Source organism: Lagenorhynchus albirostris, chromosome 18 (assembly GCF_949774975.1).
Source record: "Lagenorhynchus albirostris chromosome 18, mLagAlb1.1, whole genome shotgun sequence".
Classification (NCBI taxonomy): Eukaryota; Metazoa; Chordata; class Mammalia; order Artiodactyla; family Delphinidae; genus Lagenorhynchus; species Lagenorhynchus albirostris.
Window position 1 is genome coordinate 74,685,733 of NC_083112.1, and position 25,860 is coordinate 74,711,592.

Sequence of the window (25,860 nt, forward strand, 5' to 3'; positions counted from 1 at the left end):
CGCGTTCCCTGCATCAGCAGGCGGACTCTCAACCACTGTGCCACTGGGGAAGCCCTGACCTATCCTGATTGATACAGCCTTCTCACCTTCCAAGTCTGACTCAATACTCCCAATCCTACCCCAGGTATATTTTTCCTCTCCCTAAAAAAAGACCATACAGTAAGCAAGAAATGGAAAACCATTTTACTCAAGTAAATGTATAGCAGTGTTAGGTATGCAGAATTTGAACTTTAATGAGGATGCAGGACTAATGACAAAAAAAAGCAGCTCCTAGAAGAATATCTGCCATTCCAGAATGGTAAAAAGAAATAAGTATTCTAGTTGGATCAGAATAGTTGAAGAGAGATCATTTCCAGACCTCTATTCATAAAGGCAGCTGCCCTAAAGTGCCTTCAAGTTTATTTCAAATCCCACTGCTGAAAACTTTAATCTGAATTCAGCATTATGGTCAGCATTCCAGACAAATGAGATTTATATAGATGACTAAATAGGCATATGCAATTACTCTACTGGTCTAGACAAGTCAATCTTATTATGGAATTATAGGTCACCACTTAGAAACTACAGGTTCTAAAATTCATTAATTTACCCTAAAAATACATTTTAGGAAACGGACTGTATTCATCTAAAGCAATTATGTGACATTTATCATTCTATAATTATAGCAAATCTCTTAAATTTTAAAAAATATTACAAAGAAAATTTAAATTACAATTTTTAAAAAATTTTTATTGGAGTATAGTTGCTTTACAATGTTGACTTTACACAAAAAGCAATTTTGGAAGAAATAAGAAGGCTTGAAAATGACCACTTTCAATTTCTTTAATTAAAATTTCATTTCCTCTAGGCAGAATCAAGCCTAATAAAATTTTACTTACATATGTCCCTGCAATAAAACACATTTGTACTTAATAATGCTGATGAAATCCTACATTAATAGTTAAATATTTATCAAACATTGACTTAGTGACAAAACAAAAATGAAGATGTATCTTGCCTGAGATGATTTAAAAATACATGAAATTGTCTCTGCTTATCTAAAGAATAATATCTTTGAAGGACCTTTAACAGTAATGGATGTGCAAACAGTCTCTAATGTGTCCACAATTCATTGTCCTGGTCTTCATGTCCTCGGGTAGCCTCCTCCCCTTGAGGACTTGCTTCCAAAGAATACAACAGGGCAAAGGTGATGGTTGTCATTTTCATGATGACATTACAAAAGACTGTAACATTCGTCTTGCTGAGAAAGCTTCCCCCTTGCTGTCTTTCAAGAAGCAAGATGTCAGGTTGTGAGCAACCCTAGGGAGGGCCACTTGGCAAAGAACCCAGGGCAGCCAGCATCCAGCCAATGGGCAGTAAGTATCCCAGGTCCTCAGTTCCACAGTCTGCAAGGCATGAATTCTACCAACAATCGTGTGGGTTTGGAATCTGATCTTTCCCTAGTAAAGACTCAGTCGAGACCCCAGCCCTGGCCCACACATTGATTGTAGCCTTGGTGAGGACATATCAAAGCCATGCCAGACTCTGACCCACAGATATTGTGAGATAATAAACATACATTGTTTTAAATCTCTACATTTTTGGTAATTTGTTACAGAGCAATAGATAACTAATACAATGGAATTCTCTGCTTTGGGGGTTGTTTTTTTTTCATTTGTTTGCAAAGCAAAAAATGAAAAAAAAAACCTCAAGCTCCTTCACTTCGATCTAAACTTTAAAAAGAAGTCGAATATAACATCTCATTTTTGAAATTACCCATGAAAACTGGCAACCACTCTGTTGAATAAAATGTTTAGCAAATTACTCATAAAACTGATTGGTTCTTTCCTTCATGATGATTGTTTGCCTCTTCCTATTCTACCCAACATTTAGATAATGCAACTTGCTCCTGATTATACCGTGTGCCTGGCTTTCTTTCTTTATTTCTGGCCTTTAATTCTACAGTGACTGCTTTGGTCATCTGATTTGAAGAAAGTTTGTTATCAGTCAACAACCCAAGTATAGGGAAAATAATTGATGAAAATCTACTTCTCTGTCTTTGTAAATATAAATTTTACTTTTTAATTTTAATTTGATTCGTGGGTAGGCAGCAAAGCTATGCCCAAAGTTGGAGGACAATTTTCCTCTCTGTTAAGATCATAATAGTTCACAGTTAGCACCTAGTGTTAGTGATAGACCAAGTTATGTAATTCTCTGAAGTAGGTCTGATAATTATCCCCATTTTGCATAAAAGTAAACAAAGGGCACAAGACTTTTAATTAAAGCTCTTAATAATTATCTTATATTTGTTTTCTATTACATTGCTATGGTATAGATGCAGTCTTGATTTTCAAAGATTACAGATTATTGGAAAGAAAGAAAGTAGGAAATCACTGAAAACATTAGCTTGAAGACAATTTCTAGCAACATGTGGATGATTTACATGATACGTCCATAATATTGATTTTGTACATATGTACTAGTCCATTTGTTTCTCCTGCTAGATTTTGAGACTACTCTTAAAGCTAGGAGTTATGTCTTATTCATATTTTTTGTCTAATCACTGGTAAAGAAGAAAAGAAAGAAGAAAATGAGCTTGTGTTGGTTAAAAAACATTGTCATGATTCTTCGATGCTTCTACAACTGAGAGGTGCGAGCATGTCCTCTCTCTGAATCTGGGCATGCTTGTGACTGCTTTATTCAAAAGACCAGGGCAGAAGTGATGCTCTGCGACTTCCAAGGCAGGTGATAAAAGGTTATGCAGTTTCTTCCTTGTTTGCTGGGACATGCATTCTTGAAGCTTTGGGCTGTTCTTTAAGGCAGTCAGTGAACCCAAGACCACGATACAGTAAGGAAGCCCAAGCCACATAGAAAGGCCATGGGTAGGCTTTCTCATAGAGAGTCTCAACTGAGTCCAGCCTTTGAACTGTCCCAGGCCAGGTGCCATACATGTGAGTAAAGTCTCCAGATGAGCCCAATGCCCAGCCATTTAAGGCACCTTGAGCCCTTCAAATCTTCTCAAAGCACCAGATACTCTGGAGGACAGAAAAGCTTCCCCCATTACGCCATGTCTGATTTCCTGATCCACAGAATCCTAGACTGTAATAAAATAGTTGTTGTTTTATACTACATTTCAGTGGTTTGTTATGCAACAGATAATAGGACAGTGTTCAATAACAGCTTGCTGAATGATTGATTCTCCATTAGGTTAGAGGTTCCATTGAGTAAAACTAATGAAAATTGAAACAAAAGAAACCTATGTGGCCTCATGTACCTTACTGAATTCTTTCCCTCTCTGGTTAGCAATGCTGCTAAGCAGTTTCTTGAAGTTGTTCTTATGACATTTTCTCCTGCCAGTTCATTTAATTCATTTAGTAGCCAATATTAATGCATTGACTCTTGCGCCCAATTCATCATCTGAGAAGTTTTGACATGTATGATGTTAAGCAGATTAACAATGCCTATGAGCAAGCTGTGTACAATACAACTGAAAAGATTCAGTTTGAGGCTGCATATGAACGGTGTCATGGAAAGATATATAGCAGAGTCCGCTTCTTACTTCTTTCACTGGGTTATACTAATGTGTTTCACTGTGTGTCCATATGTGGCAAGTTAAATGGAAATTAGTATAACTGTCCAAATAAATAAAGTACCAAATATATCTGCTGAAATTTTTGAGGGAAGACTAATTTTAAGGCTGTGTTATCTGGAATATTCAGTTGAAATCCTCATGTTTTGATTTTTTAAAAGTAAGGAACTATAGTGAACTAGTCCACTTGAAATTGAATAATTTACTCTGCATTTATAACTTTGTTTTCAAGTGGGTGATTATTATGATATTCTCTCTCAGCCACAGAGTTTTTAACTGTTCTTTAGGAAAAAACAGTTACATTTTCACTCACATGTTAAAATCATCACCTCTTGTATCATCCACCTACTAGCCATATCTTTGGAATATTCTAAACATCATTTGAACAAATTTTCACATTCAATTTATCTGGAATATTTTGGGAAGAATTAAAGACCAGAAATCAAGAAAGAAAACTAGGCACGGTATAATCAGGAGCAAGTGGCATTATCTAAACGTCGGGTAGAATAGGAAGAGGCAAACAACCATCACGAAGGAAAGAACCCATCAGTTTTTTCAGTAATTTACTAAACATTTTATTCAACAGAGTGGTTGCCAGTTTTCATAAGTAATTTCAAAAATGAGATGATATTATATTCGACTTCTTTTTAATTGGGTTGAAGTGAAGCAGCTTGAGGTTTTTTTTTGCTTTTCAAACAAATGAACAAAAAAACAAAAAACAACCCCCAAAGTAGTGAACATTTTCCTCCCTGTAGGCCATTAATTTGCTTTTAAAAAACTTTTTAATTATGAAAAAATTTAAACATATAGAAAAGTTGAAAGACTAATAACTAAACACTCATATAACCATAACCTAGATTTGGCAAATGTTTCCATAATTACATTTATATTTTCTGCCTAAACCATATCAAAGTAAGCTGCAAATGTCACAACACTCTCCTTAAGTGGAAAGTGATATTTTAAAACATTTCTCTGTGGGTTATTTGAATTTTTGGAACTATCTGACCTGTCCAGGTGATTTCACAGATGAAATCACCATTGTAAAGTTATAATATCTTTCCAGTCTCTTAAACGTCATAAACTAATCAGCAGAACCAAACAGTGATATATTTTTCTAAAGTCTTCTAAATTTGGAAAAAAAACATTGAATTTTTTTAAAAATTGCTTTTCTGGGAAGGTTCAGAGATGAATAGCTACTTCTTTCTTTAAGTGGTCAGATTAAGGAAACACACATCCCCACTGCAAGCTATGGAATAATTACACTGCTGTTTATTACTTTTCAAACCCATAATTACCCATAAAGAAGCATGTAGAAATAAAATACTGGGTTTATATTTAACATATAAAAAGATCTGTTGTTCAGCAACAAAGATATCAAGCACCGTATTTTATAAAATTGGTATTTTGTAATTATTTGACTTAGGGCCAACTGTCTTTTTAAGAAGGAAACAATGAACTTCTCATAAGCAAGTTAGAAGGAACAATTTCAGGTTGAAATTGCAACACTGCCCTGATTTCAAATCTCTGAATGAAATCTAATTTTCATTTATAGGCTGAAAGTGAGACCATGTGAAAAGAAAAATTTGTTACCAAGTTGTTGGGTTTTTTTTTTTCAGCAGCAGATTATGAACACAAGAGCTTTTAGATTAAGAGATTTACATACCTTTTAATCTTGTTCTCATAAACATGTACCTAGAAAAATAAAATCAAATATTCTCTTTGATTTTCCCTCACATTCTTTCCTCCTCTTGCTTTAGTAAACACGCTGTTTATATATAAATGTCTTACATTTTTTTCACGTCCATATGAGAGTCACACATGATGAAGCATCTGATTATTTATTCCTTTTTTAACTAGGTGCACTGTGGGATATCTTTTATCTCAGTACCTAAATTACTATTGCCATATAATAATAGTGCTCAAATTATCTAAGAACAGCTTCCACTAAAGATCTATTTTTAAAAAGAAATATTCATTTGTCCTTATACTGTTTTTTTCCTATAGAGCACACAAAAATTGTATGACAAAGTGCATTCCCAGAGGCAATGATCACAAATTAAGTTATTAAAATGTTCTTTATGAAGCATCCTTTAATACATCTGGATGGCAATTATCATATCCTTTGCAAATAATCACTGTGATCATTCTGAGAAAATGCATGTGTTCTCTTCAGTGCTGACACTTCTTTGGTCCCTATGATTCACCTGCTCGTTCCACAACAAGCATCGACCAGCAGCCATGAGAATGGCCCTTCACCATTAATTGGAGAAGTCAGAGGAACTGAGTTGAACAGCCCCTTGGGAAATTCTCTTTAATAATTTACCACATTAAATGCATCATATATTGTCACGGTAGGGAAAAAAAACAAACAAACAAAAAAAAACCCAGGACAGTAGAAGAGGAATAGGCTCAAGGCCGTAGAAAATAGCCCAGAATGGAGACAACGTTACACAGACAAAAGTAAATTCATGACAATCGATCACAGGTAGGAAATGGGGACTCTGATTAATCATTGTGTGTTTCCCTCGGTCTATCTGCAGCACCTTCATCTGGTCCCATGTATGTCAAATGTCCGGCCATTAAGATAAATTAATATATTTGGATGAAGATAGAATGTTTTTCCCTAAACAATATCTATCATGAGTTAACTTTTCTACAGGTCACCTACTACAAAATCTAGTCTTGATTTGAAAAAATAAAAGTAAATCGTTGGGTTCCCTTAGCTATATAGTTTTCAGTTTATTAATGTAATCAAGTTGTTAAAGATGCAAATTTGCACTGCTTAGCTTTTGCATTTATTTGTTTAAAGCGTATACTGTGAGAAACTTAAACATCCATCCAATTGGAGTATAATACTGGAGAAGCTGTAACAGTGAACCAAGTGATCAGTGAACTCTCAGTCATGCACTTTTGAGGTGCTGCCTGTCTGGACAGTGCGACTGGGGCAAAGCCCGAACTCTTCGTCCATGTTAAGAATTACTCCTGTATGTAGGGCCTTTTAAAATCTCTACCTTTATGAAATAATTGAGAACCATCAAAAATCAACACCACTATATTTGGGGAACCATTTTAGATTTTTGTTATGAAAAGTTCAAGCACTTAATATAATGTATGAAATGTAAAATTACAAATTTAATACATAAATATTCATATGGATTTTTGAAGTTATTTGGAAATGAGAAATTTATTCCTCAAAGACTAAATAAACAAATAAGAGTCTGGGTACTGGGTACTCTTTTAATATACTTGCTTTTGCCAAAAAAAAAAAAGATAAATAGCTGGTTTGACTCCTTGTAGGTGAAATAGCACATACAAAGTGCTATTTTATTGGCCTGTTTTATCCATTAAGTCATAAGAACAAAAAATATCAAGTACCTAAAGACTGAATCAATTATTTTAATAACCTTGAAGAGCCAGTCAATCGAATAGAGAAATCAAGTCCGTGGTTGAGCAGTTATAACTACGACAGTTGAAAATAATCTATATTCGTCAATGAAGCAAACTATGTTGACAAGGATTTTGTTTACTCAGACTTGAATTCCATCCTACTGGAATTTTCAGATACATTGAATAAAAATGAACATTTAGTTTAAAAAGTCTAAACTGGGCTTCCCTGGTGGCGCAGTGGTTGAGAGTCCGCCTGCCGATGCAGGGAACACGGGTTCGTGCCCCGGTCGGGGAAGAACCCACATGCCGCGGAGCGGCTGGGCCCGTGAGCCATGGCCGCTGAGCGTGCGCATCTGGAGTCTGTGCTCCGCAGCGGGAGAGGCCACAACAGTGAGAGGCCCGCGTACCGCAAAAAGAAAAAAAGAAAAAGTCTAAACTGAAATGATAGGAAAGGATTCATTTTTTCATAAGAGACTCTTAAAATTTCAATATGTATTTAGAAATCCTTAGGACAAACAGAACATACCTGAAATCTGCCATTTCTCTGCCAACCCTCTACAAAAGCAGTCAGGTACAAAGACCCACAGCTCCACTGACAGCAAGATCATTTGCATTTGCATGTAGTCTTTTTTCCCATTATTTCAGCTGGGCTTTGCATTGAAGCCACTGCCTCCAAAAGCACGGGGGCGGCGGGGGGGGGGGGGGGGGGGGGGTGGGTGTGTGTGGGGGGGGGTGGGTGTGTGTGGGGGGGCCACACCTCCTTGCCCAATGGCCCATAGTGACCAGTGCAGTCTTCACTATGCCGAAGGAGAGATTCTGTTTTTAAATAGCTTAGGATTCAGATTTACCTTTTTAAAAACACTTGCTTCTCTTCAGACAGTCTCTCACTGCTTATCTAGAGTCACAGTGACTCCCAAGATTAAATATGTCACCAGTGCCTTTTTAAATGCCTCTATGGAAACTAAATCCAAGATCTCTACACTAGGACAGCTCTGATCAGAAACCAACAACTGGATTAGAAGGACAAACTTGTCAATGTTTTCTACCAGCTCAGTGTCTTACAGTAAAGAGAGCAGAGTATGCCTTGCAGTGTGACGCCACTCTCTCTTCTCAGAGTAGCTTGGACTGAAAAGATGACAACTCTACCTGCCAGCTACATTTTTTTTTTCTTTTGGCCTCACGGCTTGTGGGATCTCAGTTCCCCAACCAGGGACTGAACCCGAGCCATGGCAGTGAAAGCCCGGAATCCTAACCATTAGGCCACCAGGGAACTCCCTCGCCAGCTACATTTTATTACACACTTGCTCTGTTTCTTCTCTCAGTGACTCCTCAGCCTGGATATATAAGTATCCCCATCTTACAGGACTGATGGAACAGCCATTTGAATCTAGGTGTTTCTGACTTTTAGACCCATGCTCTTTTCCTACACCAAGCTGCTGCAATAGAAAAATTGGATGAAGTGAGTTACATTTTCTTTCATGTGCCAAAGAACTTTATATTCTATCCACTGCTGCTGTCACCCACCCACATTCTCCCCCTAAAAAATTTTTTTAAAAACTAGACATGAGCAGTGATTTGTGACAGAGTGAACAGGATATTATAATAGTTAAGTCAGGGCCATGAGATTAAGAGCCAGATGTTACTGGTTTGAGTTGTCTATGCCACACTTGCCTGTGAGAACTTTGGCACATTTCTTACCTTCTCTAAGCCTTAGTTAACCCATTTGTTGAAGAAAGCTAATTTTGCCCATAATGGTGGATTGTCGTGGGGATTAAATAAGATAAGGATGCTAAAGTTATCGTGTAGAACTTGTTTATTTTAAAAACATAATGTGTACAATTCCACAAGAATGGGAATTTTATACAGTGATTTTAATTACTAGTGATAATGTCCCCACAGAAACTGTATGTGGGGTGAATCCACGTGTGACAAGAAGTGCTGCAAGACCAACGGAGGATGGCCGCACCCACTTCCCTTCAGATCTGACCATGTCGTCGAGTCTTGCTTTGCTCAAAAGGTCATTTGAGAGTTTATAAAAGTGACTGATGTGTTTGTGATTAGGAGAGAAGAATGAGTATTTATTCTTGTTATCAGCAATAACAAAAAATTTACTTAGAGATTAGTACAGCTCAATTTCTATATTTCTTCAGGATAAGCACATGTATTCGATTCTGTCTTTTTAAAAATTATCCAGGTTGACAACAATATGAATGGGAACCAGAGAAATAATTTAAAGTTGAAGTCGTCAAGACTTCCTTTTTTAAAAGCAAAGAACTATTACTATGAGCAAGGTGTTAGGCAAAGAATATAGTGCAATCTCACTGTGCAAAGCTATCACTTCTGGGTGCCTCATTTTATGCCAAAGGATGTTAGACAGAATATTTAAAATCTTCTGGCCAACCTGCAACACCTAGGTAAGATGCCCTCTAGGGTCATGGCAGATAGCTCCCATCCTATTTGTACATCTTCTGTAGCAATGTGCACCTGATTTCTCCAGACAGATTGTTCCATTTTATCCTTTAACAGAACATTCTCTCTTATGTAGAGGAGAGATATTTCTAAAACACCTGCTTACAGAGCCTCATTCTTACCCCTAGACCAAAACTAAGTACTAGATAATAAGACTCCCCTTCCACATGACAATTTTTATCAAATTAAAGAACCTTGCTATGTCTCCCTGCGTCTTCTCTTTCTCAGGGCAATAATGTTCCCATTCATGGAGCACAGGTTACAGTCTTTGATTCTAGCCCGTACAGTCTTGCATATCTTGGCACCTGCCATGTTTGCCTTGTCTGCTAGCTCTAGTTCAAATGCCGAGGCAATCTTCTACTCTACTTCCTCTCCCTCCCCAATCAATAAAATTACTAAGTATGGCCGAGTGCATAAGTTCTGGGGGAAAGAGCAGAAAATAACAGGGACAACCAAAACAAAACACAAAGCCAGGTAGCTAGTGGGTAGAGCAAAGGGCCCCAAAATTTAAAATGAAACTTGGAGGCACATGAGACTTTGCAATGCCTGACAGACTACATAACAAAGAATTTCCCCCAAGATTATTTTCACCCAGAGGTTTTCAGGAGATGGAGAGTCATTACAATGGTTTCTCCGTTTGTCCTCCCCAAAAGGTTTGTACCCAAAGGGGCTCAAGTCCCTTTGCAGCAGTCTAAGAGGATCCACGCGGTCTACAACCCAGCACATGTTAATTTTTAATCTGAAATAACAGGGGGAAAAAAGTCAAGCTTTAGGAATGAACCATTTTCACCCTAGCTGAATTTCTGTTTTCTGTTTCATTCTAAAGAATCACCACTAGTCACCTTTCTAGAGAAGCAGAAGGAATGTAGATGTAATAAAACTGAGAATTTTACCGTGCAGAATGCAAAGTCTGCTTATAAAACTCTCGTAAATAAGTGGTCTTTACCAGAAAACTTATATGAGATCTCAAGTGAAGCAATTTTACTGATTTTCCCATGGCTTCTGTTTTAATGAAATGCTACCATTTATTGGGCATCATCAAGCCCTAGGTTAGGTACTTTAATCTGCATGGGAGTCTCTTGATTTCTTCCCATAACTGTCTTACTAAAGAGATGCTAGAATCCCTATTTTAAGTTGGATGATGTCATATAACTAATAAGTGATGAAACTTGGAGTTGAACCCAGTTTTCCTCAATACTTCTTTTAAGCATTTTACTATACTTCTCTATTAGGTTTAAAATTAATTTCTATTTTTTTAAAGTTAATTTCTATTTTTAGAACTTTCTATCAAACACATCAATATTTTTTAAGAAAACGTATAATAAGATAGCCATATTTAATTCCATGGACTCTCTAAATATGTCATTGAACCCCAGGGCAGCACATTCCTAAAGAAAGTAGTTTGCAGTAACACACATGATATAATTATTTATGGTCTCATATTTACAGCCAGTAACTATTTTATACTATTTGAAAATGAATATTCTACTTTATTTAAGCATATTCAAGATAATAATTGTGCTTATTGTCTGAAATCCTGAAATTAAAGCATTGTTCCTATTTAAAATATAAACAACAAAACAAAGGATCTTAGATGCACAGCACAATGTACAAGATAAAACCTCCCTCCTCCCCAAGAGTAAGCAACAGATCAGAGCCTATTATCTCTTCTTTGGGATCTGGTGCCTTCACTAACTTTTTTCTGAAAGTGGTACTTTCAATATCATACTCCCATCTGGGTCCTAGATCAAAAGCTACAAAGATTCTAATGTTTATCTCATCATAAAATATTTATTTCTTTAAACTCTCATCTTCCCACCTATTTCATTTTCTTTTTCTTTTCACTGCTGAACTTAATGAAGAATAGTTTGGACTAGTTCTTATTTCCTCAACTCCAACTCATTCCTTAATCCATCACAATTTGACACGTCTTCCACCATTCTATGAAACTACTCTTGTAAGGTCAATAAGACTTAATTGCCAAATGCAGTGACCTATCTCTAGGCTTCATCCTATATGTTCTTTCTGCAACATAAGACACTCTTGACTGACTCTTTATCTTTCTTAAAATGCTGCCCTGTATTGTTCAGATCATCACATTCTAATGATTTTCTCTCTCCTTCCCTTCTACCTCTGCCTCTCCCCCTCCCTCCTCCATTCTCTCTTCTGTTCTCATTCCCCCATTTTCACTCTCATTTCTTGTTTTTTCAGTCTCTATTCTTGGTTCCTCTTCTGCCCAAGCCCTTTAATATTGCTCTTGCTCAGAATTCATCTTTGACATTCTCTCCAAGTAATCTGTTTTGTTAAATCATCTAATCTCTGCCCACAGCTTCCTGGATCAAACTACATGAGGCGCAGAGAGTAAACTTCACACCCAAAGGCCCTACTTACATGGTATACTATCTACTGGACATCTGATGTCATTATCTCCAAAAATGGACTCCTGTTTCTTTCACCAGTCTCAATCCCAACGTGTTCTTCCTCCTGTATTTCCTATCTCATTAGATGTATCCACATCCAGAGTCTCACCTTTTATAAAGTTTTTTTTTTCCCTTGCATGTTTTTTTTAACGTCTTTATTGGAGTATAATTGCTTTACAATGGTGTGTTAGTTTCTGCTGTATAACAAAGTGAATCAGCTATACGTATACATACATCCCCACATCTCCTCCCTCTTGCGTCTCTCTTCCACCCTCCCTACCCCACCCCTCTAGGTGGACACAAAGCACCAAGCTGATCTCCCTGTGCTATGCAGCTGCTTCCCACTAGCTATCTATTTTACATTTGGTAGTGTATATATGTCCATGCCACTCTCTCACTTCGTCCCAGCTTACCCTTCCCCCCCCGTGTCCTCAAGTCCATTCTCTATGTCTGTGTTTTTATTCCTATCCTGCCCCTAGTTTCTTCAGAACCTTTTTTTTTCTTCTTTTTTTAGATTCCATACGTATGTGTTAACATACAGTATTTGTTTTTCTCTTTCTGACTTACTTCACTCAGTATGATAGTCTCTAGGTCCATCCACCTCACTAAAAATAACTCAATTTCATTTCTTTTTATGGCTGAGTAATATTCAAATCCTTCCTCTACACAGTAACTGGTAAATTTGAACTCAGAAAAGTCTCTTGAATCTTGCTTTCTTCTCCACTTCCATAGCCATTATAGTCATTTAGAATTTTCTGTCCATCATGGTAGCCACTAGCCACATGGCGCTATTTAAATTAAGACTAATTGAAATTAAGCATAATTTAAAATTTAGTTTCTGACATCACTTCACCCTCCTCCAACCTATCGTCATATTGCTGCCAGGGCTAAGTTTTGAGAAAAACAAACCATCCCAAGTAAATCACTTGATTAAAATTCCTCTCTGATATTTTATCACACAGAGAATGAAGTTCAGAAAGACTTGGCACGGGATACATGGTTCTTCACAACTGAGCACGACCATCTTTCCAAGGTATTTCCTACAGCCCTTGCCATATACCTTACTCAACGTATGAGTGGAACTATGTCCCCCAAAATTCATACGCTGAAGCCCTGACCCTCAAACGCTGAAGCCCTGACCCTCAATGTGACTATATTTGGAGATAAGGCTTATAAGAAGCTAATAAAGGTTAGATAAATGTTAAGATTCCTAAGTGTTATAGATGTCAGGCAATGTGTACACAATTCTCAACTAATAATCTCAACATCTTTTAAAACAATATGGTAAAAATTGGACTGTTGTTTAAAATTTATAAACAGAAACTGATTGTATCTTATCTAAGATGAGTTCAGCGTAGGAACTACCACAGATTTCCAAAGTTCACTTCCTTCCCTCCAAAGCTGTGTATTTATCCTTTCTCTGCTCCACTCTAAAAAGGAAAGCAGAAGTCTAAGTGCTCTGCTGATCGTCATACCATTTATTCATATTCATATCTCCCTCTAAGACTTGCAATGATGAACCAGGAATTCCTGGCCATTCATTCCAGCTGTCTAGGGCTCCAAAATTTCTGTCATCTTAGCTTTCTGTATCATCTATAACATGTTTTTAATGATAAATTAAAAATAAAAAGAAGTATATATGGTGAGGTTTTTAATAGGTGTTAAATCTATTTGTGGATTTATTATACTTATCTCTTCATTCTTTGGTATGATTATAATGATCATAACGAAGGGGAAAAAGAAAATAACGATCAAGTGAGGAAGTGAACTTGATCTTTAACACTACCAGCTATTTGACCTTGGAACTGTTAACTTTATGTCCTCGCTTTACTCATCTGTAAAATATGTGATAGTACTTACCTCATAAAGATGACGTGACGATTAAATGAAATAGACTAGTTTCTGACTTCTAATAAACTCTAAAGCTTGTTAGCTACTACTGAAGCTCATTCCAGCACTTAAATTTCTGAGTGATTCAACTCACTTTCTTAGAAAACTAATAACACATTGTCATGATCATCCATTTAAATCTTAGTTCAGTTTTCTTTTCAAAGAAACTAAGTCAGTGATAGTTCAGTAGGAAAGAGACTGATCATTTTTGATGTCAGTAGAGATGCAGAGAAGTAAGACTTCTGAACTTCGGGTTTCCCATGGGACACAGGCCCTGCAAGTGAAGCTTCCAGACACGAGGAGAGGATTCAGCCAGATGAGAGCAAGAAGGCACACTGACAGGAAGAAGAGGAGACCAAGGGGTGAAGACTCAGAGTTTTGAGGAGAGCCCAATTTCCTTCTCAAGCAGGGCAGAGCAGCTGACATATAAAATCCCTAAGTATTTCCAAAGAAGTAATTATTGCATTCACCCGTCACGCACACATGTAGATACACTACTGCTGCTGCTAAGATCGATAACACTATTTAAACACATAGTAAACTTGTGTTATTTGCAGGATATTTTTCTTTTTACCATCTGTGGTAACATCTACAACTTTTCTTTTTAAATAAATGTGTTTAGAAACAGACTACCAGGGGAGGGGAAAAATCAACTATTACCTTTTAACATTTTAAACACCCAAGAAGTAAAATATTTTCATGCATTCTACTACAATACATAGTATAAATCATTAACTATTTATTACCAAAGAAAGGCAGATGTTAACTCTTGTTTCCAGTTTTAAAGAATCAGAGTAAATTAAAACATTTTACTACTAGAATTTCATGATTTGGATTATAAGGTTTAATTGCTTATTAATTTAAGGTAAAACTTAAATTTAGTGTTTCACAGCATCTTGTAATCTAAACTTTTAAAAAATATGACTATGTTATAATCACTTCAAAAGAGAACAATGATAAGATCCCTCTAAAATGAATTCCTAAATTAGGTAGTATTCTGTGCCTACTTAGCAACTTGTATCTTCAAAACACTGTATGAATATCAACTAGTTATTCCAGTATGACAGAAATAAGTAAAAAAGGAAACATGGCTCATCATTACAATGTTAAAAGAAAAGTAAAAAAGGATTAGTAATTTCCTAGGTTTAATAAAGTGAACAGGTGAAGAATAAACCCGAACTATGTGAAATACTATGAAAAGCCAAAATGTTTTCTTAAAACCAACCCATACTTTTGAAAAATTCTAAATTTTAGCCATTTATATAATCTAAAATTAGAGACAAAAATAAAGAGGCTGAGGCTCCTCTAATCAAATAGTTGATAAGTCTCACAGAGACAATCATCCAATTTCTGCATTCATGTGCTCAGCGTATTAGTGAAGACTAGTATAATGACAGTTCTGGCTAAAAGACAGAAAATCCACAGCCAAGAGGCCCATCCTTGACTCTGGTCCTCTATGTATCCTTCTCCTTCTCTCCATGTTCTCTCCTGGTACATTCCTTAAACTTTGCACCCAGTTGGTTCACTTCTCATCTACTTCCTCAGCCCAGTCACTACCTATTTGCTCCCCTGCCCTCTGGCTGTGTCCTACCTACTGCCTTTACCACTTAAAAAAAATTTAAGTTGCTTTATCATCAGTTGAACAAATGAGGTTATTATGTATTAATTACTGAGGCCCAGGAGCTAAAAGGTCTTTCCACTTTGCTTGGCACTCAACTAGAACAGTGGTTCTCAACCTGGGCTGCACATCACCAGGGAAACTGGAAAATCCCAAGCTCATGACACAAGCCAGACCAATGAAATCAGAATCTCCTGGGGCTGCGGGTGTCTTCAAAGATTCCCAGGATATTCTAATGTGACCCCAAGGACCACTGATCTAGAGTAAACGTTTACTGATATCGAAGAAATATCTTTTAAGTGTAAATCAGTAGAAAGCACACAACAACATGACTGGAGCCTAGTCAATGTGAGGTCAACTTAGAAGATTAAGATTAAAAAGGAAACTGGGAATTGAAATGAAAGCAATAGGTCAGATAATTCAAACCAAAATAGTACTGTGTTTCAAACAGTTATCTGTATATTTGTTCTTTTATATTCAATCTAGTATGAAAATATATCTTAATGGATTATAATTTATTTGTGGGGGAGCATGAGACTGAGAAAATTATTTGATTTCCTTTCCTCCATATTTTAATTCACCTTGCATATGCAGACACCAATCTCATCTAATTAAAGTGGTTAAAACCAAGGTATAACAGCAATTATTAAAACTTTGTTGTTATGCCCTATATAGCTACTAATTTGACCCAGTTACAAGTCCAAAGTTAAAAAAGAATAATCATTCTTTGGTCTATAAAGCAACAGCATATAATATTAAGATAAAATTTGATAAAAATAGAATAAAATTAAGATAAAAATAAAACACATATCATAAATCAGTAGTTATATATGGAGCAAAAATATGAAAATGAAAATCTGGGTTATAAAAACAGTTATGAAAGTGGCTTTGATACTATAAATGGCCTTATTAATGGTTAATGTGATCATCTGAAGGTTAGACTGTTTGATTTTACAGAGAAGCAATTCAACTATAAAAATATGATTTAAAAATAACACAGTGGTATAATATAAAAGAGATCTATTTGCAGACGTATTCCACACTCTGGACAGTGTCATAATATGTACAACAGCACTTAATCAAGTAAGAGCAAAATAATATTTTAGATTCAATATTTAAGTGGAAAGAATTGTTAGATATTTTATTTCCTTATAAAAACTATTTTTAAGAATCTATAGTATATGACATCAAAATAAATAAGGACTTAAAAATGCCTTTTTTTTAACTTGCACATTATGTAACCCAAATTCTGTGTCCTCAAACTGGTTAATGTTTCTGAGTCATTTCTGCAAACAATACAGAAAGCCCTGAGTATCACGATTGTTATATATGCCGAACACTGGCAGAGTATTCTTTTAGTCATTGTCTGTTAAATAAAAATAGGCAATATAATTTGCTTTAATACAAAATTATAATATAAAAATGTAAGAATGTATACATTCTTGATAGTATAAAGATTAGAATCTATTCGGAGAGAACTAAAATACAGATGATGCAGTGATTTATGTTAGAATCTAATCTCACACCCACTTTCCCTGACCATCTGTCTTAAGGAATAGTAAGTCAATAAAACTATCATTAACAAAAGTTTAACTGTAACATAGAAGTTTATATTCCCTACATATCCCAGTTTTGTAATATGTAATTTCAAGAATGCTTAGGAGGTAAAGAATGGCATATTTAAGAAAATATATTTAAGCAAAAATTCAGGCATGTTAATAATATACATATGTAATTCTGTAGCTTAGAATAGTGTAGTTTTTAATATTACCAGCCAATTTGAAGGTTTTCAGATTCTTATTGTATGTCAAAAACATTAGTTTGAATAACACTGCAAAATCCAGAGAAGAATTACTGTCAAATTTTTGCAACTTGATTTATGTAATATAGCAGCTTGAATGCTATAGTCTAAATGATACATGCAGAAGTTCTTGTTCTTTATTTTACTATAATTTACTTCCCTGATAAAAGTGTATATTTACTTTAAAAATTAAACCAGCTATTTCTATGAATATTAAAAAATATTCCTGGGTGCAAATGATTTCTATTATATGTTGCAAACAAAGGTTTGCTAAAGAAAATCCAAGCTATATTTGATCTCCAACTACTACGGGCCCAAGACAACATGATTGGATTAGATCAATATTAAGGTGTTTTTTGTTTTGTTTTGTTTTGTTTTCAGTATAATGGGCCAAAAGCCCTTTAAATCAAGTTAAATAAAAATTAAATTTAATCCATTTTAATTTTATATGTATATGGAATGTGGCATTTTTTTTAATGGGGGAGATTATAAAACTAGAGGGTAATAACATGACCTCACTTTTAAAAGTCAGAAATCACTATATTAATCATTTAATTATATATAACAAAGTTAATATATTGCTCCTCAAATATGGATTCTACTAATTTGTATAGCTAATATTATTGCATATATTCTCCTGTCCATAAATTTATAAATACACTAATAAACTATTAAATTGGATTTTTTCATGAATATATTACCAATTCCAGAAATATAATGCATTTACTTTCAATATGGAAAATTCTGCACAGACTGTATATCTTGAACATTGCTCCTGAAGACAGTCATCATTTCATAATTATAAGTATGTTTGAAATAAGTAAAAATGTTCAGAAAGAAACTCAGACACATTCTTCAAAGACTACAAGTAGCATTCTAAGCCATGTGTAATATACTTGGTATGTGGATGTGTTTGTGGTTTTGCAGAATCATAAAGAAGCTGTATATTAAGCTCAGGAGCTAATCAACAGATTTGTGAGTTATCAACCAAGAACACCTAACACTGCCCCCCTCCAACCCCCTGGCACCTAAAATCTGAAGCTGTGTGAGAACAGTTATCGTGGAATAAATGTTTCAAGTGTTTCCAGCTGACAAACAAACAACCAAGAAATAGCTACAAGGCATCACAAGTAATAAATCCTGTGTTGTGGAGATGAAAAACTCAAATGTCTGTGTTTACTTTTCAGTGTGAAGAAATGTTTCTAAAAAGGAGTTCAGATTTTTATAATATGCCTTTGTGTATACAGCTAACAACTACTACTTTATATGAGAACACAACCCAGAAGTAGTTCATAACATTACACATTAATTTAACGAACACTGTACCTTATAGCTATGATGATATAAGTATAAAGTTGATGATGATTTCAGGTCAAGAGGAAAATATACATTTATACATATTTAAAACTTGAATATTTAAACAAAAACATATTTGACTGACTTATTTGAAAATATGCTCTAGCATATTGACAATGTAGACTATCATTTAAATACTGAAACTATACAAATTGGAATTACTAGAAATTTCTATGAGAGTTTACATTCAAGGAAGCAAGCAAATTCAGATTATTACAAGGGATCACTTTTAAACATAAATATACTGAAACCTTTGCAAGCTTTTTATTAGTAGTAGAATTAGCAGGCACGTCAGTTTCCTTGCAATTCTGATGCAACGTACCTTGTCAAAATAAATAACTGCAATAAATACACTAGTCATTCATTATTAACTTCTACCATTAAGATTAAGTTTAATTCCCAGGCATGACTTACGGGGTATGGTTAAGAAAAATATGTAAAAAACTTTAAAAATCCATTTATCTAATGAAGGAGCATTCTAAATTAATGTTGTATATGCAATATTATTATTTGCAAAGAAGATATGTTTCTGGTCTTAAAGAATGTTGGCAAAACAAGTTTAGTTTTAGTTTAGCTTAGTTGTCAAAAGCACAACTAATCAATCCAAACTAAAATACAGTCCTTGAACTATGTTCATTTTAAGTAGGTATCCCTTAGGCCAGCTCTCTTGTGAAAGCATCACAGAATCTTTTGATCCATACTGCCCTTGATTACGCTTTCTGGATACAAAGCAAGTGAGGCCAAAAAGGGACATTTGCTGTCTTCCTGTGGAGAGGCTGGGGAAGTAATGAAGAGAAAGGTAGAGAGAGAGAATGTGGTGTGTTATTTATTTTGAAAAGCAATACTATTTTATTGCACTCTTTAAGAAAATACCTTTGGAACAAAACATTAAGGCTTACTGAGATTCTGTCATCATTTCTTCCCTACTAAAAGGTCACTGCAGTATCTTCATCTTCAACAGAGCTCTTGAGCAAATTTCAGCACCACGGACAGCAACACTTCTACTAGGACAAGCGCCCATGGTTGCATTAGCCATTTCTTAAAAAACTTGCATACACTTCTTTGTGAATCAGCAAGGATTATAGCCATTATTATATTAATAGGAAGGAGTTTAAGGTAATATACGTTGTTAATGAGTTCAGTATTTTTCATTCATAGATCAAGCATTTGCCAATTAGTACCACTGGAGAGCATCCTGAAAATTCAAGCTAATTACATAAGGTGGCTGATAAAAAATCTAACATTGATCAGTTATCACCAGATACTTAATTAAAGCTTTCTACTCATAATGAGTCTCCGATCAATAACTATACAAGTTCCTAAGAGAAAACAGGAAACTTATGTGAGTAAATACGCTTAGGTAGGCCCACAGACTTTCCAAATGGCCAAAACTACCCCTGTAAAACAAGTAAAACACTTTTTTAGTTCTTCCTACATAAACAACCACAAACACTTTCTCTTGTCCCTTCGGCCAACCAGCTTAATGATGTCACAATCAGAGAGCTCATGTGTAAGGCCCATAAGCCAGACCATACATGCCTGTCTCAGACTATTCTCATTTTTGCTGCAGTCATCAGTATGCAATCCCATCCCTGTCTCCCTAACAAGCTTCACTCAAATTCCATTAAAAAAAAAAAAAGGCAACTCCATAGCACTGGCTTTATTATCTCAGAAGACCAGGGTCTTCCTGACCTTCCCAGGATCCCAGAAGAAGGCACCAGTCCACCAGCAATCCACGGGATAGTCCCAAATCAAGCAGCAAGTCAAGCTCTTATAACCACAAAAACAACGGTGAAGTAACAAAAAAACCAGAGTCCAAAAAACATTTTAACACTCTAGAAGACGCCTCAACCGAACACACACGGATATAAAAGCACAAGGATGGGGAAAATCCACTGTTCCTACCTTACAGTCCTCAGGACACGATTTCACCGAGTACTCCTCCGATTGTAAGTACTTATGGAGCACGCTTTCAAACTCTTCGTATTTCTCCTGAGCGTGGTGGTCGTAGTCTTGGTAAGCCTCGACGCACTGCCTGCAAGTGGTCATCTCACCGCCCTCCTTGAGCACCACATCCAGACTACAGTTCAAAGTGTTGGGACTGGACAACCCCGAGAACAACTCCCAAAGTGTGTAGGAATTACAAAATGAAAGGTAAAAATCCGACAAGTTCCAGAGCGGAGTTGGATGCGTGCCCCTCACCTGCTGCTCCTCCCCCGTGGCCGCCACCCCCCGACTCCAGTTCCTGGCGCACACGGCGTCCGCGCTCTCCACCGTGAAGCACTGGCCCGAGGAGGCGCCCTGGGGGTAACAGGTCTCCAGGCGCCACACGGGCTTGGCAGAGTTGCCCAGAATAAGAGCCTTGCGCCGGTTGTTTCTGCCTCGGCTGCCCTTGCCGCCGCCGCCGTCTCCCGGGGAGGGGGGCAGGGTGGGGGACGAGGAGGCGGCGAGGAGTCTGTGCGCCTGGGCGGCGGGCGAGGACTCCCCCATGCTCGCCAGGAGCGCGGGCCAGGAGGGCTCCTGCTGCCGCTGCCGCTGCTGCTGCTGCTGCCGCTGCCGCTGCTGCCGCTGCTGCTGCTCCTTGTCCCGAGTCCGGGTCAGCTTGGCCTCGGCGCAGAACCACAAGTGATCAGAGAGCAGGACTGTGAAAAACAAGAGAGATGCCAGAGACAGTCGCCATTTCTGAGCCCTCTCTGAATCGATGAACGGTTTCTCGTTCTCCCGGGGTGCCGCCAACCAGATTTTTAACCCGTCGTCATACTGCCGACACATCCAAGCACCCCTGGTCATATTTTGGGAACGCACAGCCCTGGCCGACTCCACCGTGAGGGCTCCTGTGCCGGTGTCACCACGATATGCATTGACTTAAAGGGTTTAATTTCCTTATCCCCTCCTCCCGTTTCTTCTCTCTCCCTCTCCCTCTCCCTCTCTCCCTCTTTCTCTCTCCCTCTTCTCTCTCTCTCTCTCTCTCGTTTTGCCTACATAAATATTACCAGGCTTTGGAGGAAGATATGACTTGCTTCCGACCTAATCATCAGCCGACCCCATCCTCTGTAGAGTGGGAAACAATAATGCAGAGAGAGAGGCGGAGAGGGAGGGAGGGAGGGGGGGAGAGACAGTCGGAGGCTGGGGCTGGCGGCCGGCGGTGAGCGGAGTGCAGGAGGTGATGGTGGAGGCGGCGGAGTGGCTGGCGCTGCCCCTCTCACCCAGGCACTGTCAGGGCGCGCGTCCCCATGGCCCCGCCGAGGACAGCCCTCTCTCGCCCGCCGGGGGCATGCCGCGTCTCCGCTGCCCGCTGGCGGCGACCAGAGCGCCTCCCCAGCTCCCTCCTCTCCTCCTCCTCCTGCTCCTACTTCTCGCTCTCTCTCCGCGAGTCCGGAGCCTGGGCCGCCGCCGCCGGCAGGGCTCTCCCTCCCCCCCACCCCCCACCCCGCGCTCCAACTGCCGCTGCCGCTGCCGCTGCCGCCGCCGCCGCCGCCGCCGCCGCCGCCGCCGCCGCCGCAGGTCTGCCCGCGGGCGCAGCCGCCGCCGGGCTCCGACTGCTGACGCCGCCTCCCCCAGACCTCGGGGCCGAATCGCCGGGGCTGGGCCTCCGGAGAGCCACAGTCATCTTCAGTCCCCGGCTAAGTTGCCGCCATCTTCGTCCTGGAGAAACACTTTTTTGGGGGGGAGCGCTGGGTTTTGCGTCATCTCCTCCCGCGCCGAGATGTCTCCATCCTGGCGCATTGGCACGGGGCTCGGCCGGGGCGGAGAAGGGGGGCGAGGATGCCGGGGTCCGGCGCGGGTGGGGGGGCCTGCACTGCTGCGCTCGGACGCTCGCGCTTTCCCTTCCGCACACCCCTCCCCACGTTTTGGGTTTTTTCTTACTGTTATCACTGGATAAAGTCAGAATGCGGACTGCAAGGTTGAGGATGCCTGCAAATTTCTTCAGCATCTCCCGCTCCCTCTCTGACTCCGGAAAAAGTCCGAGTTGCCGGCGGGTGGTTAGAGGCTTCTAGCGGGGCGAGGGTCTGGGTGTCACCTCCTTAACTAAAGAATAGTCGACTTCAAATGAAAGGTTGGGGGCATGGGAGTGAACATGAATTGGCTGGCGGAGGTGGAGGAGGTGACATCTGATCCCTCTGCATGTGCCTCAGGATCCCTAGACAACTAGAGATCAACAGCTTCCCGTGCATCAAATCATCTTAAATGATTTTAGTATACGGAAGGGATATGTGCGCGCATCGACATCTTTAGCTGTATATAGGACAGCGACATTTTTCATAAAGTAGAAGGAGATTAGAAGTGGCCTCATAGAGTCTTAGGAAAAACTAGTAAGACCTCGGCTACCAAGGCTCACTGCCCAGCGCAGTTTCGAGTTCGACACCCTGACCTCGGGGGATTCCCCCTCCAGCCCGCAGCACCCCAAGCTCCCGGGACTCCCGCTCCGAAGGCCTGCGCCCCAGCCCCCACCGAGCGGGGTTTTGCTATAGCCCAGGACTTCCACAGCAGCGGGCCATCAGGCTGCCCGGGTGGCAGCCGCGGCAACCCGAGCCTCTGGTGCCCCTTAGCGTTGGCTCTCGGAGTTCCGAGAAGGAAAAGCCTCAGTCGCGCTGGGAAAACCAGGGATTCTCTCGACCCCGCCTCACGTGGATCAGTGCTGGGGGCAAACAGCCGTCTCGTTTTATCTGAAGACCCTGCCCACTTCGCCCCTCACTCCCACCAGCGCTGCGAGGGCAGGAGACCGTGCCGGGGCCAGCGCCTCCCCGTGCGCGCGCACCCGGAGCGCAGCACTGTCCTGAGCTCTCTCCGGCTGTCGCAGAGGACAGCGGTTTGTTCCACCGGGCACTCACTGTGTCAACCTCCCTTCCCTGCTTTCTAATGACTGTACTATTCTGTAGGGTGCACATTCACATGGGCAGTATTAGGGTGCCATCATTCTAAGCAGCTATGTTGAGAAAACAAAAGGATGGATCATCCGTATTCATATTCCTGAAGTGTTGGCAGGAGGGAGAAGTAGATATTTTTTAAAAGGTGAGTTGCAAAAGATAATGGACCGGATTCAACCAACCAGTCCTTTCTGCGGAATACTAAATTTTACCCATGTAAACTGTAAGTTTCTAAAAACGATATGCAGTGACCGTCAAAGCTTGGTGCAATGTGACAGCTTTTTGATCTGTGTCATGTAATGTTTTACAAGACAACCTGTATAAGTATACCATGCCGGCACTTTGGCTTTTAATGTGTTGAATTTTAGCTACATAAAAGATCTAGAAACTAAAAGATATACTTTCTATGGCAGGTTTGTCCTTACCTTATAGCACCTTTCAGTAGGCAAATTTCCATGTTGAAAATTAAACATGAAATGAAAACATTTTATCTGAGCTTTGTATAGGAAGCCAGCATAAGCTGAGGAAATAGTCTTTTCAATTCTTCTCTTTTGATAGTTTAAATTATTTTGACATTGAATACAATATTCTCTCAACCAGTGATATGGATAAAGATATCCTTTGGAAAAATCCCTGTAAATTTTAGAAAGCATTTTGTTTGGTCCTCTACTTTTTTCTTAAATTTAAAACGTCAACCCTCTTAAACCAAATCAGATTTAAGTACAACATAAAGTCCGCTTGTAGACATAAGTGAATATACCGGTGTGGCATTTTCTATTGTATAAATAAATACAATACATGTGGAAGATAATATCAGAAGTCTTGATTTCTACTTCTCGATAAAAGACCTTGCAGAACATGAAATTGAACATATCATATTCTAAATCCTGAAATGATTCTCCCTCTCTTTTGTTTTGAACTTGTTGGCCCTCTGTGATAAAATATAGATGAAGTGTAATAATCCAAGGCCTTTCTTTCTATAAACACAGGGTGAGGATTTTTTTTTTAATTTAAGGAATTTTTTTGCTTATCCGTCTATCGATTTTTATCTCTATCTAGAGGCAGTTGTTTAATACCTGGGTTACAGGATTTAATTTCGTACTTCTTTCTCTCACCTACCTCTTCATTTTTCTTCACCCTGTTTCTTCCTAATCTAAGGATGCTGCCTGGACAGGTTTATATTTTTCTTGATCTCTACTATGCAAGATAGAAAGCTCAGAAAATCCTTGGCTAAGGAAGTCCACATGGTGTCCTTGAGTGGGGAAGCTCACACAGAAAGCTCACAGGCAGACTAGACTGAGTTTCAGAGCAAAAGATGATCTGAGCGTGACTGGCTTTTTAATGTAAGAAAGCAAAATCCGCCAGAGCCCTTCTGCTACCCCGAAGGGAGAGGGGTGGGCAAAGTGACTGTTAGGGTTGCAAGGCTGAATTGCCTGACTGGACCCCCACTCCCCAGCTGTGCACCACCCGGCCACCACCCAACCCTGCTTCCCCCTGCCCCGTGTGCCTCTGATCCTGGCAGTTTGGACTTTCAGCTCAGGTCAGACTTGCTCTTGTTCACAGGGGTAAATAACACCCCAAGTGAACGTAAGGAAGACCTGAAGTTATGCTTCCGAGGAAAAAGTGGCAGATGTTCTACTGAAATGAATTACCATATTTGCTCTTTTTTTTTTCTTCCTCAAAATACATATTTCTTGTCCCAAGTCCAACACATCACAATTCTTACTAACTCTCTTCCCCAACTGTCCACTCCATGCACATTTTCAGCTTCAAATTTCATGTCCGGTAGCCTGGAGTTGTGCTCTCTGTTGAGCGCTCTCACTACTGACAGACAGACCCATTACCTAGGGGATGGACTTTAAAGCCAAGGATCAACAGAGCTATTGCAATCAAAGCATTCACAACCACTCCAGACAGTGTTCCCCGGCATCGCCTCTACTGACACATGGGGTCAGACGCTTCTCCAGCATGGGGTGGGGCTATACTTCGCACCAGGTTCAGCCACCTCTCCGGCCTCTACTCACAGCACACCAGCAGCACACGCACCTCTCCCCAGTTTTGGCAACTACAAATGTCTCCTAGCACTGCCAAATGTCCCCTGGGAGCAAAATCACCCTCGTTGAGAACCACTGCTCTAGAAACATCTCAGAGTGGTGGTTTCTTAATTCATATCTGCATGGGAGAAGTTCTGGCATCACAGATGAACCTATAACTTCTGCTTTATATACAGGGAACTTACAATCGTCACCCAGAATCACCACCTCCTCATACATCTCTTGTTACAGAATACTTTTAAAAGACTAATATTGAAAATACTGCAACTCCCTTAACCTCTCACTCTCTTCTCTATAGAAAGGTAAGGGGATAAGTGACACTTAAATCTGATTAATGTCAGAATTTTTCTCCATAAGTCCGATAAAAATATTATTTATTAACCAGACTGTTTACTAATCAGGCAACTGTCTGTTTGTACTTTATACATA

General features: G+C 39.0%; 1 protein-coding gene across 1 annotated transcript in view; it reads right to left on the reverse strand.

Annotated features, from left to right (window-relative positions):
• Nucleotides 1–21,299, reverse strand: part of NALF1 (NALCN channel auxiliary factor 1) — a 571,767-nt gene extending 550,468 nt beyond the window's left edge. The window contains exon 1 of the mRNA XM_060128881.1: nucleotides 20,415–21,299. Within this exon, the coding sequence (XP_059984864.1) occupies nucleotides 20,415–21,299 (885 nt within the window). The remainder of the gene's footprint in view (nucleotides 1–20,414) is intronic.
• Nucleotides 21,300–25,860: the final 4,561 nt, after the last annotated feature.